Below are 13,535 nucleotides of genomic sequence, written 5' to 3'. Positions count from 1 at the left end.
ATAATAGGGCCTCTGCTTATCTTGTTCATTAACACAACAAGCCTTCCTCTCAGCAAACAACAACTTGCTGGTGGTCCTCAGCCCTAAACCTGGCTAACTGTCCTTGATCAGACACGATCCTGTGTAAATGGTCAATAACCTGGCAAAAGAAAAAAACATACACACAACCTTACACATATATATTGTGACTTCCAGCTACCTCACTATGGTTCCAAACATTAATCTAACTCAGTGCTTTTAATTAATATCGACATTTTTTCCATTTTTAGTCCTTCTTATAAAATTGCCTTAATCCAATATGCTGTTTTCATTTAAGTCTTGAATCCTGTTGTCATTTCTGTTTATATATGTTTTCAGTAAGTAGTCCACAAAGGATTTCCAGTCTTTCAGAAAACCGTCCGTATTCTTGTCTCTTATAACCAGTCAGCCTTGCCATCTCTGCATACTCTGTGACTTTCAAGAACCAGTCTCGTTTTGTTGGAATTACAGGATTATGTTAACTCTTCATGAAGAGTACAGTCACCCAAAGGGTTCCAATACACTTCTGGTATTTTGTTGCCACGAACTGCTAATCTTATAGGGTTTGGCTTATTTCGTAGCTTGTTGTTCACTAGAGGTTATATATTTTACTCTCCTCCTGTGAAGATATTTGCTATTCCCACAACAGTGACATATAAAGGGATGATTCCATTTCTGATTAACGTTCTTCACTGCTTACTTGTAGAAGTCAAGAATTATGAGCTCCCGTTTGGGTCAAAAGTCCAAGAACAACTGTGCATGGAGGTTATGAGAGACATAGTGCTGCATGGTCGTGGAAGGCCAGAGATATCGAGTAACTGGTTGATACATCAGGTGAGCTACAATTCACAAGACAAAGAACATTTGTCCTCCATGTTATAAAACTGAGTGCATTAAAGGCAAGCATTGCCTTACTAGATGGCAATTCCTAATGGTGATGAGGCTGGTACTTCTACAAAGCTCTCCAGCAAGGCACAAGGAGAACAGTCATACAATGTCATTGGTTTCCAGCATCTGTTAACCGGGGAAGCCATGAGGCCCATAATGCAATAGCTTTACTTGAAAATTTCCTTCCATAGTAATTTTCTGCCAAAATGTTCTAAATAGCTTCACTTTATTTCAATTCAGTGTCTTTCTTGACAACAGAGACTAGTACGTGCTATTATTTCCTTCCTACTAATGTTATATTCCTCCTCCAGGAATATAAGCTCACCCTCTAGTTTCTCTTTCAATTATTTCTTCTCCTCTATTTCCTCTTTAAAGAATTCTCAACGTTTTGTACCTCCAGGTTCATATTCAGGTCTCACCTTTCTTTAATGTTTGTTTACAAAAGCATAGTTTTCCGGATGCCTGCGGAGTCACGTTCTGTTAGTGGGTGGCCCGGTTTGGCTGCTTTTTTGACTGGCCTAAGGCCAGTCACTTCTAACAGAAGATAGAGTGACATTCACAAGTTAAACCACCATGCTATTTTTTCTTTTGTTTTGAACTAAGAGAGAATATAGCAGTTGGGCCTTCATCTTGATCCTCTTAAATAATGAAATATTGACTTAAAAGCAATTCTTAATTTTTGTGAATGTTAGGAAATGTATGGACTCAGCAGGGTTGTTGTGTCAGGGATGATTCTGTGTACATTTTGACAGATCTAGCCTAATTTATGAAAGGGAAGCTGGATGGACATAGAATGATCTGTACTACTGCATGCTACCAATGGGGAACTGCTGTCCCAAGTCAAAAAAGGTATTATAAATTAAGAGTGGAGAAAGTTTGACCTTAAGTTGGTTGTGGTGGGTTTTCCAGGCTGTGTGGCCGTGGTCTGGTGGATTTTGTTCCTAACGTTTCGCCTGCATCTGTGGCTGGCATCTTCAGGGGTGTATCACAGAGGGAAGTATCACAGAGGGAAGGACACAGTGTGTAACAGACTTCCCTCTGTGATACACCTCTGAAGATGCCAGCCGCAGATGCAGGCGAAACATAAGGAACAAGATCCACCAGACCACGGCCACACAGCCCGGAAAACCCACCACAACCAGTTGAATCTGGCCGTGAAAGCCTTCAACAATACATTTGACCTTAAGTGTTGTCTGTTTTACTAATTTTTCAGGGTCAGATTCAAAAGTATGAGTCCAAAGCAAACAATCCACTTTTGAGGACGGGCAGACAAATCTTAAGAATGTTTCAAAGGGAAGCTTATTTTTCCGTTTTCCCTGACAGCAAACAGCAATTGGATGCATGAGTAACTACACAGACCTTAACTATTTGTTAATGAAGGCAATTTACTCCATTCAACCAAACTTAATAAAGGTATGGCAGATTGGCTGCTGTGGGTTTGACCACACAATCACTCCATACTGTGTCAAGGAAAGAAACACATCTTACCATGACATGCCTCTGAAGATGCCAGCTGTAGATGCGGGGGAAACGTTAGGAGTAAAAAGTACCGGACCATGGCCTCCCAGCCTGGAAAATCCACAACAGCCAGTTGATTCCAGCCATGAAAGCTTTTGACAATACACTGTGTTGCAGATTGCTCACAGCCAAAGTACACTTAAGATATTTTTTAAAATAAAAACTATAAACCTGTTAGCAGGCTTTGGTAATTTAACTGTCATTCAGTATCTGACATCAGAGGTGCTTATTTAAACAAGCAGTGGGCTACACCACCAAAAACAAAACAAAACAGAACCTGCATATTTAGCTCTTCCCACCAACCCACAGACTCCCGTAGAACTTGGCCACAGAAAGAGGAGAGTGTCATGACATCGAAGTAAGAACATAAGAACATAAGAACTAGCCTGCTGGATCAGACCAGAGTCCATCTAGTCCAGCATTCTGCTACTCGCAGTGGCCCACCAGGTGCCTTTGGGAGCTCACATGCAGGATGTGAAAGCAATGGCCTTCTGCTGCTGCTGCTGCTCCTGAGCACCTGGTCTGCTAAGGCATTTGCAATCTGAGATCAAGGAGGATCAAGATTGGTAGCCATAGATTGACTTCTCCTCCATAAATCTGTCCAAGCCCTTTTTAAAGCTATCCAGGTTAGTGGCCATCACCACCTCCTGTGGCAGCATATTCCAAACACCAATCACACGTTGCGTGAAGAAGTGTTTCCTTTTATTAGTCCTAATTCTTCCCCCCAGCATGTGAGAAAGAGAGAAAAATTTATCTCTGTCAACATTTTCTACCCCATGCATAATTTTATAGACTTCAATCATATCCCCCCTCAGACGTCTCCTCTCCAAACTAAAGAGTCCCAAACGCTGCAGCCTCTCCTCATAAGGAAGGTGCTCCAATCCTTCAATCATCCTCGTTGCCCTTCTCTGCACTTTTTCTATCTCTTCGATATCCTTTTTGAGATGTGGCGACCAGAACTGAACACAGTACTCCAAGTGCGGTCGCACCACTGCTTTATATAAGGGCATGACAATCCTTGCAGTTTTATTATCAACTCCTTTCCTAATTATCCCCAGCATAGAGTTTGCCTTTTTCACAGCTGCCATGCATTGAGTTGACATTCCCATGGAACTATCAACTAAGACGCCCAAATCCCTTTCCTGGTCTGTGACTGATAGCACTGACCCCTGTAGCGTGGATGTGAAGTTTGGATTTTTTTGCCCCTATGCGCATCACTTTGCATTTTGCTACATTGAACTGCATTTGCCATTTCTTAGCCCACTCACCTAATTCATCAAGGTCCGCTTGGAGCTCCTCGCAATCCTTTGTGGTTCTCACCACCCTACCTAATTTGGTATCATCTGCAAACTTGGCCACCACGCTACCCACCCCTACTTCCAGGTCATTTATGAATAGGTTAAAGAGCACTGGTCCCAAAACGGATCCTTGGGGGACACCACTCCTGACATCTCTCCATTGTGAGAATTTCCCATTTACACCTACTCTTTGCTTCCTGTTTCTCAATCAGTTTTAATCCATAGGAGGACTTCCCCTCTTATTCCTTGATTGCTGAGTTTTCTCAACAGTCTCTGGTGAGGAACTTTGTCAAAAGCCTTTTGGAAGTCCAAGTAGACAATGTCCACTGGTTCCCCCTTATCCACATGCCTGTTTACACCTTCAAAGAACTCTAGTAAGTTTGTAAGACAGGATTTGCCTCTACAAAAGCCATGCTGACTCTTTCTCAGCAGGTCTTGCTTTTCAACATGTTTAATAATTTTATCTTTAATAATAGATTCTACTAATTTACCAGGAACAGATGTCAAACTGACTGGTCTGTAATTTCCCGGGTCCCCCCTAGACCCTTTCTTAAAGATTGGTGTGACATTGGCCATCTTCCAGTCTTCAGGGATGGAGCCTGATTTCAGGGATATGTTGCATATTAATGTGAGAACTTAAAGTAATCTGCATATTAAAGTAAGTCTGCATATTAATCTGATTAAAGTAAGTTCACTTACTTATTAAAGTAAGTTCTCTTAACAATAAGTTCTATTAAAGTAACAATAAGTTCTATTAAAGTAAGTTCTCTTACTTATTAAAGTAAGTTCTCTTAACAATACAGACAAAGAAGGGGTGCTTAAAATGTACTGCAGATTTTTTTTTAACATAAGCCACCTGTTTATGTCAAGTTGGGTCATTGTGTTCAATCAGATCCGAAAGTAAATTAAAGTTCAAACATGAAGTGACCAGGAAAGGACAAGAATAGAAAAGTAGCCCCTTACTTAAATCAAGCATTCTTCAATCAGGAGGGGCAGGGAAGAATGAATACGTTCACTTTTGATGACACCAAAAGTGTCATCACAGATGACATCAGAGTATGACATCACAGTATCTTTTAGGCCAGTGGTTCCCAACCTTCCTAATGCCGCGACCCTTTAATACAGTTCCTCATGTTCTGGTGACCCCCAACACTAACATTTATCCATTTTACAGATGGAGAACACTGATGCAGAGAGTCTTAGGCGACCCCTGTGAGAGGGTCGTTCGACCCCCAAAGGGGTCCCGACCCTCAGGTTGAGAACCACTGTTTTAGGCCATCTGTCCAGAATAGGAGTTAATGGTACCTTGGCTCTGCTGTTTCTACACCAACTTGGTATAGATCCCAGAAGATGGTGCCGGAGTGCTCTGTTACATGGCGCTTGCACTAAGAAGCAGGGCTTTATTTTGCCCTTCAACATGGCCACCAGATGGAATTCTTTAGCAACTGGAATTAGGTATTGTGAGGTACAAGCAACTACATGATGTTGTCAGTACTCAAATGATAGCTACCTCTAGCCTATTTCAACTTTCCCAGAAGGGAGGAGCAGAGTTACTAAGAGAGTTAGTAAGTCCAATCAATGCAAGGTGGGTTGGATGACCATGAAACAGGATGCCATCAGTGGACTCATCCCCCCCCCGCCCCAGCAGCAAACTACCAAAGTCACACAATGCAAGGATACCACAAACAAGGACTCAGGACTATTAACCCAGTTAATAGGCAGTCTTTTACAGTAGCAGCAGGTCTCCAGTTAACCTTAGATCCAGAACATTTAGGAATTTATATAGATTAAGTCCAGCATTTTTTTAGCCGTGGGCACTAAAAGCAAGTAATTAAGTACTAAGATATGTTCAGTAAAGTTAACTGGGTCACTTTATTCCAAACCAGCTGAAATTTTTGAAAACTCTTTAAGGGCAGTTCTACACATAATGCACTACAGTAATCTAATCTGGGTGTTAACAAAGTATGGCCATTCTTTTAAAAAAAATGGCATTAAAATATCTTTTTACTTCAGGGTTTGAGCTTGACACTTTTAGTTTGAAAAGTGTCTCTTTCTGATTGAAGGTGACAGGCAGGAAGGGGAATGTCAAATGCTCCTAACCATTGTCAAAGCTTTGGAAACACTAATGGCATCCTGACTGGAGACAATGAAATTGCCAGCTCACACTTGAGGTAGAATCTGAGGGTAATTGACTCAGAGGTGTGAGAGACCAGGTTATATCTGTCTGAAGACCTCAGAAAAGGATTGTTTAGCCAACAAGGGGTGGACAAACAGAAATAATAAAATGTCTTAACAAAGAGGGAGAAGGACCATTTTGGCTGATTCCATATCTGAGCTTCATCATTGCCAAGTGAAGCAGACAACGGGTTGTCTGGATAAAGACTCCCAAGCAATGGGAAGGGTTTTTTTTAGTGAACTGGAACTTCTAAATTAAACAGCCTGCCTTACTGCAAGGCCAGCTAAGGCATATATATGGCTGAGGGACAGAGGATCACATTTACATTTTTCCTGAGTATTGTGCAGTGGTCATGGTGTTGGACTAGGACCTGAAGAACCCAAGTTCAAATCCCCATTCGTGGCAAGGATTTAGGTCTAGGTCATACATTCTCAGTCCTGATCCTGGCTAGTATTTGGATGGGAGACCTCCAAGGAATACCAGGGTCATGATGCAGAGGCAGGCAATGACAAATCCACCTCAGAATGTTTTTTGCATTGACAGGGTTGCCATTAGTCAGCTGTGACTTGATGGCAAAACAAGTCATTGCTCAGTATAATGCAGTGCAGAGAGTCTGTGTGTGGACTTTTAAATTGAATAAATAATAATAAAATAAAATTGCTTGTAGCTGTTCTCAGTACCACTTAAAATGCCACCATTCCAACATGCTACTTAAAATTGTAATGCTCCAGGGCAGGGGTCTGCAACCTGCGGCTCTCCAGATGTTCATGGACTACAATTCCCATCAGCCCATGCTGGCATGGCCAATTAGCTATGCTGGCAGGGGCTGATGGGAATTGTAGTCCATGAACATCTGGAGAGCCGCAGGTTGCAGACCCCTGCTCCAGGGGAATGGGGGGAGGATCAATCACCAAATTACTGTTTCTCCAGAAATATGCATGTGTGGGAGATGGTTCTTGTAGTAAGCAGACCTGGAGTAGCAGGAGATATGGGTACTAGATGGATCTTTAGAATGGCAACATGGAAGGAAGCTAGGGGCACTGGCCATCTTAGCAGGGAATTCCTAGAAAGACCAATTGGCAGCATTCTTAAGGAACAGCAAGAGAAGAACTCTTGTGAGAGTTACAAACCCTTCATAAACCAAGACACGCATATCTGAAGGATTTACTCTCCTGATCTGAATTTTTGAGGTACCTTTGTTTTGTTCCATAACCATGGGTATGTTTTTGGAAGAAGAAGAAAAATTGGATTTATATCCCCCTTTCTCTCCTGTGGGAGACTCAAAGGGACTTACAAATTCCTTTCCCTTCCCCCTTCACAACAAACACCCTGTGAGGTAGGTGGGGCTGAGAGAGCTCCGTAGAGCTGTGACTAGCCCAAGGTCACCTAGCTGGCATGTATTGCAGTGTACAGGCTAATCTGAATTCCCCAGATAAGCCTCCACAGCTCAGGGGTCAGAGAGGGGAATCAAACCCTGTTCCTCCAGATTAGCGTACACCTGCTCTTAACCACTACGCCACTGCTGCCTATCTACTGCCCAGTTATGAACCTTTTCAGCTATTGCTCTGTGCCCTGGAATGGGTTGCCAGAAGAGCTTAGCACTTCATCTCCCCCCCTCCCGATTTTCATAAAATGCTGCCAAAGAGCATTGGGACCATTGGTTTGACTGACTTCTGTTGAGGACAGTAGCAGCCACTTTGCAGATGTGTAACAAGCTTAAAAGTACTCCTTGACTTACCCCTCCTTCCAGAGAAGCCGGCTTTAATTTATGGTTGTGGTAGTTTTAATTTAAAATTTGTTGTTTTCATATTTTAATGCTTCTGCGTATACTGAAAGCCCCTTGGTCATCTGTTTCTTGGTAGGAACGGTGAGGTATAAATATTTCAAGGAAATAGGTTGTAGTTCATAGTGCACTTTAACAACTCAGAAGGAAACCTCACGATAAGGGGGAAAATCTATTTTGAATATATTGAAGGTTAATCAGCATATATCTGGACAATAACAGTCAAATGGCTAAGCTTATAACAAGCAGATCATCCACATTTCCCCATTTTGACATTTCTTTTTTCTACCTCTTGGCCTGGCTCCGTGGTGGCGAGCCTATGGCACTCCAGATGTTCCTAGACTACAATTCCCATCAGACTCTGCCAGCATGGCCAATTGGCTATCCTGGCAGGGGCTGATGGGAATTGTAGTCCAGGAACATCTGGAGTGCCATAGGTTCGCCACCACTGGCTAGCTTCAGGTTGCTAACCTCTCATGCTCATTTCAGGGAATGCATTTCTTGAGTGACACCATCATAGAATGCTGGGATCATGACCCCGAAGCCAGACTCACCGCCCACTGCGTGGCAGAACGTTTCAAGCTGATGGCGCAGATGGACTGTGATGACATCCTCAACAACAACAACAACAACGCGGACAGTGAGGCAAGCAAACTGGGCTGCCCGAGAGAGGGGCATCAAAACAGTGACAGGAACATCCAATGACAGAAGGAAGGAACAGAACAGAAGCACCCAAGGCATCTCACTCTTCAAAATTATACACACACACCCCCACGTAGTCTTCTCAATGAGTAAAATAGAACTCAAGGCCTCTTATTCCCTAGGCAGAGCCGATGTAATTGTTTTTTTATGCATGACAAAAGCATGTAGATCATTTTATAATTTTAAATGTAAAATACACATTCTCTTTCTTTTAAAAGGGATTAACAATTAGGCATTTTTAAAAGTTATTTTTCCTTTAATGATCATTCTTCTTTGGTGGGGAGGGTAAGAGACAGAAAGAGCCTTGAGCAAAAGCAGGCCACGGCAGCTATGAGCAAACCAGGTAAGAGCTCAACTTTCCTATTTATAGACTTATAGTTTTTCCCAACAATTTTGTCACACAGTTCAGAGTTCTCAAGAAACCACGATCAGCTCAGACTGGCTCTGCCCTCTAACGGCTGAAGCATTTTGGCACTTTGCTTTTCCATTAGGCAGAATAATTTCTTCTTTTCAGCCCTAGCTTACACTGATAGCCTTTTGCCCCTTGAGTGACTCTTGCCTGAAAAATCAACCAGCTTTTCAAGCAGACACTAAGCATATGGAATTCAAGAAATATACATTCACTTCTTGCCAGGAATCCAGAGGTTCATCACGTCTATCTATAAAGTCACTCACTGATGATCTCTATGGAACAGATTTTATAGTGCAAAGGGCTGCTCCTAGAACATGGCATGCAGAAGAAAATGCACACGGGCCATGTAAGCTCACAGGCAGAGTGCAGCTTTTAAGTGCAGCTTATTATGAACTTCCGTAAGATAAACATGCTTGATAGAATATCAAACATGGATTCTTTTTGAAGTCTGGCATCATTTAACTCATTACTATGAAAAGAGACAAAACAAGAAAGTTGATTTTGGTAACTTTATTTCCCCTCCCCCCCCCCCCTTGCTCACACAGGGTATCGTAAACTAGCTGCATTCAAATTTCAGTGCATTTCACAGCAAAAAAAAATGTACAAGGAAATCTCCACAGGTGTGCATAAAACCCTCAAGTTTTTTTTTCTGTATGATTTTCAAACTTTGTGGGAAACGAAAATGGTTATGTAACCATCCTTTGATGTGTTCTGAAATTATTTCCCCTTAATATGGAAGAAAATTTTAAAAAACACTTGACCAGCACACACACACAGTTCATAATTTTTCATAAGGAGAGGCCCCGTTGATGACAAGGACCAGAAGGGGACAGATAATGGTATATACACTGATTGGAAGACTATATCAGAAGAAACATAGTAAGGCACCACTCTTAGAAAAATTAAGGTAGCTTGTAGTAACAATAATGAAAGCCATAAATCAGTACTATTCTTAATTGCCAGCAATTCTTAGACTTCGATAAAATACCTGCCTCATAAAAAACAAGGGACTTTTTTTACCTGAACATTGTTTCCTGATATCAGATTGCAATTGGTTATGTATGCAGTCCCATGGCAAAAAACACAAGCCTTTTTGGGTATAGAAAAAAAATCAAAAGTGATAGTCGAATCACTGGGCGCACACTGATGCCTGACTTTGAACATACAGACAAGACACTTTAAATCACTTGCCAGGGCTGTCTAACACTGACTCTCTGTTTCAGAGAAACCCAAGGGGAAGGGGTCAGGAGAAAAGAGAGTTCAAGGAAATTAATACAACTTTTTAAAAAGTTTGCATTATTTAGGTCTAGGTCTTAATCTTTATGAGATGGAATATCTTTGTGGTATTTACAACACGAAGCCACTAAGAGCAGTCTTCTGAGGAAAGCAACAAACTGGAGTGGATTTTTTTAAAAAAGAATCTTCCCTCCCCCCCACCGTTCTTCTTGGCTTGAGTCAACTCTGAAACGTAGAGAAAACCCCACAGTTACAATTCTAATCTACTGAGGAAAAGTTTTTAAAAGGCAGTTGAGATGAATCACTCATTTTCCCACAGACACACATACATTTTCACTGATATTTTTTTAAAGTGTCAAGTCCTGATCCAGATGGTTCATAACACTGATTCCAAGTTTAACTTCTGAAAAGTCTCCTCTTCAAGTTTTTCAGTGTGGGTAATTCAGAGCAGCAAAATCTGGCTTCTCTTTATCTGGGTACTGAAGTTCAGAAATGGGCAGAGACTGAAACATAGCCTGTGAAAACTGTTCAGGTATCTCTCCACAGGAAAATTAACTTGGACAAGACAGCGTAGCAGCTCTGAATGCTGCTGCTTAAAGGAGGAGGTCTTTTTTTTAAAGATCTTAGGCAGCTTTGCAGGAGGGTGTGCTTAGAAAGAACACAATAGATACAATAAAATCTTCAAAGCCATATAAAAAGTTCTGTTGAAAAAGAAGCACATACCTGGCAAAGTTCTTTCTCTCTCTCTTTCTACCTTTTGATTTTCTGCAGCTTTAAAGTGCCCTAGCAGTTTTATTCCTTTTATGCTTATTTAATTTTGTGCAATTGCATAAGAATCCCAAAGGACTCTTAGAGAAATACAGCATTTTGGAAGTTGTAGGGATTAGACAAGAGAGAAGAATCACTTTGAAGACATGCCTTCTAATTTGTGTCCACTGGTGGATTTTGTTCAGCAAGCGCACTTTTCGAAAGAGGGTTATAATAAATCCAGCCCTCTCCCTGAAATTCAAATAGAGAATGAGGTTATATATACTTAAAGGATTGTTTTCTGCAATACATTGATTGATGGTAGCTAATTGCCTTGAAAAATTCAATTCTGAGGCTGAAAATAGTATTTGTTCAACTGTTAATTCAGTCTTTAGCCAGTATACACTGGAACACCAGAGCTTTTGAAAAAGAACAAACTTATTATCTAATCTGACTTGGGCCAAGGCATTCTGAACTTTTGCTGTACCTCCCAGGCTTACACTTTGTCCTACTGGGAAGAACATAAGAACTAGCCTGCTGGATCAGACCAGAGTCCATCTAGTCCAGCATTCTGCTACTCGCAGTGGCCCACCAGGTGCCTTTGGGAGCTCACATGCAGGAGGTGAAAGCAATGGCCTTCTGCTGCTGCTGCTGCTGCTCCTGAGCACCTGGTCTGCTAAGGCATTTGCAATCTGAGATCAAGGAGGATCAAGATTGGTAGCCATAGACTGTTTTCAAGATGTGCTACAGACTACATCAAGATGTGAGAAGCACAGCCACTTCCTCTTGCCATGCAGCTGAGCCAAGTAACTGTCCACCAAGCTTCTGACTTCTCCTCATTGCCCCCTAGTGACTCTTCTCACAGATACTTCAAGTAGAGGATCTACTTGATTCCACCATAAATGAAATCTAGTCTTGGTGCCAAATCTACTGATTCAAGCAATTCTAGAGGGATGCTAATCTGAAGGCCCTTGTGAAATATTCTGGCCATTTAGGGAACAAAAGAGGTGTTATTCCTAAATACATAATTGAAAAACTGTTTCAGCAGGAGACCATTTCTTTCTATCCACAGACAGCAGAAACAGAAAACAAACTTCTGAAGTCATAAAAACTTCAGGGACAAGGCTCGCATTCAAAACTTTACGCTTGTGTTTAGTTACTTACCTCTTTGTGAAAATGCTTGGTATGCCACGGTGTGCCTGTCTCAGCTCGGTGTCTCTCTTCACTCCTCTGCCGTTCCTCCAATGCCTTTTTATGTTCCGTTGCCTTATCGATGTCCCCTTCCCTCAGGGACTCAGTCACATGTTGCCAGAGTTTTCTGTGAATTAAAAAAGCACAACTGATTTTCAAGCTCTCTTGGCATTGCAACACTTGCGATTAGTTTACAAGTGAGGTTAATTCATGACTGCTGTCCTATCTGGTAAGCAAAAAGGGAAACTGAAAAAAACCTTGAAGTGTTAGGTCCAAGAATCCTATTCCCACCTGTCTAACAGGGCACAACTTCCACTCGTTTAAACATGCATGTTGTCTCAACACAATTCTGAAATGTACAGGTATCTGTGCAACTGTGCCAGGTGGGATGCAAATCCTCTCCTGTTGGGTCACCCTACAGAGCAGCCATTTTTTTCTTTGCTGCTTTTTGGAAGGATCTGACACCAGTGTATGCACACAAGGAGCAAGAATGTCACAAGTCCTGCCTCTCTTGGCATGCGCATTGAGAGAGGCAGAAGAGCAGCAATGCAAAGTCAACCAGTGATGGAGAGGATTCCTCTGACAATTAGTTTACCCCTCACTTTGAGACATTCTGGGGTTTTCAATTTAAATTTCCTGTACCCAGCTCTCTGGGTTTACTACCCATAATCCTAGCCTTGAGATTGGGGGTGGTACAACTCTGGTTTCCCCATCTTCCTGTCATATTACTCTGATGTCACATAACATCTGCTCATGTGCTTATACACCAGTGAATTCCAGGTTCCCACCTGCAGGTTAAAGGCTGGTCCCTGATATAGAATGTTTGAAAACTACTGCCCTAACAGATGTACTGGAATATTACAATCAACAACGGGAAGGCGAACTGCAGACTTCAGTGAATGAGAGAACATTGCCATAAAAATAATTATTCAGGTAACATGAACAAACCTGAGAAATACAGGTGTGCAAACAACGTGGAATAAAATTTTGCACCAAGATCATAGAACATAACCTGTACTAACGTCCAGATTCTGTTGCCTGATATAAATCAAGTAAGTTTTAACATATTTATTTTGCATAATATGTTCTATTTCCATTATTCAAGGAGAAGAGAAAGACCAATGCACAGAACGTTCATCCTGCTCCTTTCCTGGGTACTAAAAATGGTTCTTGATCACTTTCCGGTACTGAAAATATTATTAGGCACTACTCTTTCACTTGCAAAAATGACTCTATAGCCCTGAAGTTTTCAAACCTTCTCTTCAGAAGACAGAAGGCAAGTTTGTCACTATTCTGATGTCTGCGTTCAACACCAAGTTAAGTAATTTCAGCATGATGATCAAGGAATTAATCTAAATTACAGTGCCCTTATGAAGAACCACTTCCATAAACCAGAACCTTCAAAGAGTTCATTCAAACTGTCCATATTGGAGTGGTGAAATCAATAGGAAAGAAGTCCTATACCCAATGTAAATTTAGGACAAGGGATTAATTACAGCAGAGAGCTCCCAAACAGGAATGAACCAGGAAAAGCAAATCTGCATCAGCCAACCATGAGACAAACAA

The 13,535-nt window shown here is 41.6% G+C and overlaps 2 protein-coding genes across 4 annotated transcripts in view; one reads left to right on the top strand and one right to left on the bottom strand.

Moving 5' to 3' along the window:
• The window catches only part of LOC125426866 (TGF-beta receptor type-2-like), a 53,376-nt gene extending 40,396 nt beyond the window's left edge, over positions 1 to 12,980 (top strand). For both annotated transcript variants that reach the window (XM_048485676.1, XM_048485677.1), the window contains exons 6-7: positions 725 to 852; positions 8,171 to 12,980. In XM_048485676.1, the coding sequence (XP_048341633.1) occupies positions 725 to 852; positions 8,171 to 8,386 (344 nt within the window). In that variant the 3' untranslated portion in view covers positions 8,387 to 12,980. The remainder of the gene's footprint in view (positions 1 to 724; positions 853 to 8,170) is intronic.
• OSBPL11 (oxysterol binding protein like 11) overlaps positions 10,211 to 13,535 on the bottom strand; it is a 54,238-nt gene continuing 50,913 nt past the window's right edge. For both annotated transcript variants that reach the window (XM_048485674.1, XM_048485675.1), the window contains exons 13-14: positions 11,943 to 12,096; positions 10,211 to 11,030 (exon numbers count right to left, since the gene is read on the bottom strand). In XM_048485674.1, coding sequence (XP_048341631.1) covers positions 10,953 to 11,030; positions 11,943 to 12,096 — 232 coding nt within the window. In that variant the 3' untranslated portion in view covers positions 10,211 to 10,952. The remainder of the gene's footprint in view (positions 11,031 to 11,942; positions 12,097 to 13,535) is intronic.

The sequence above is a fragment of the Sphaerodactylus townsendi genome, linkage group LG02, assembly GCF_021028975.2.
Source record: "Sphaerodactylus townsendi isolate TG3544 linkage group LG02, MPM_Stown_v2.3, whole genome shotgun sequence".
Lineage (NCBI taxonomy): Eukaryota > Metazoa > Chordata > Lepidosauria > Squamata > Sphaerodactylidae > Sphaerodactylus > Sphaerodactylus townsendi.
This window is presented reverse-complemented; position numbering and strand designations above follow the sequence as displayed.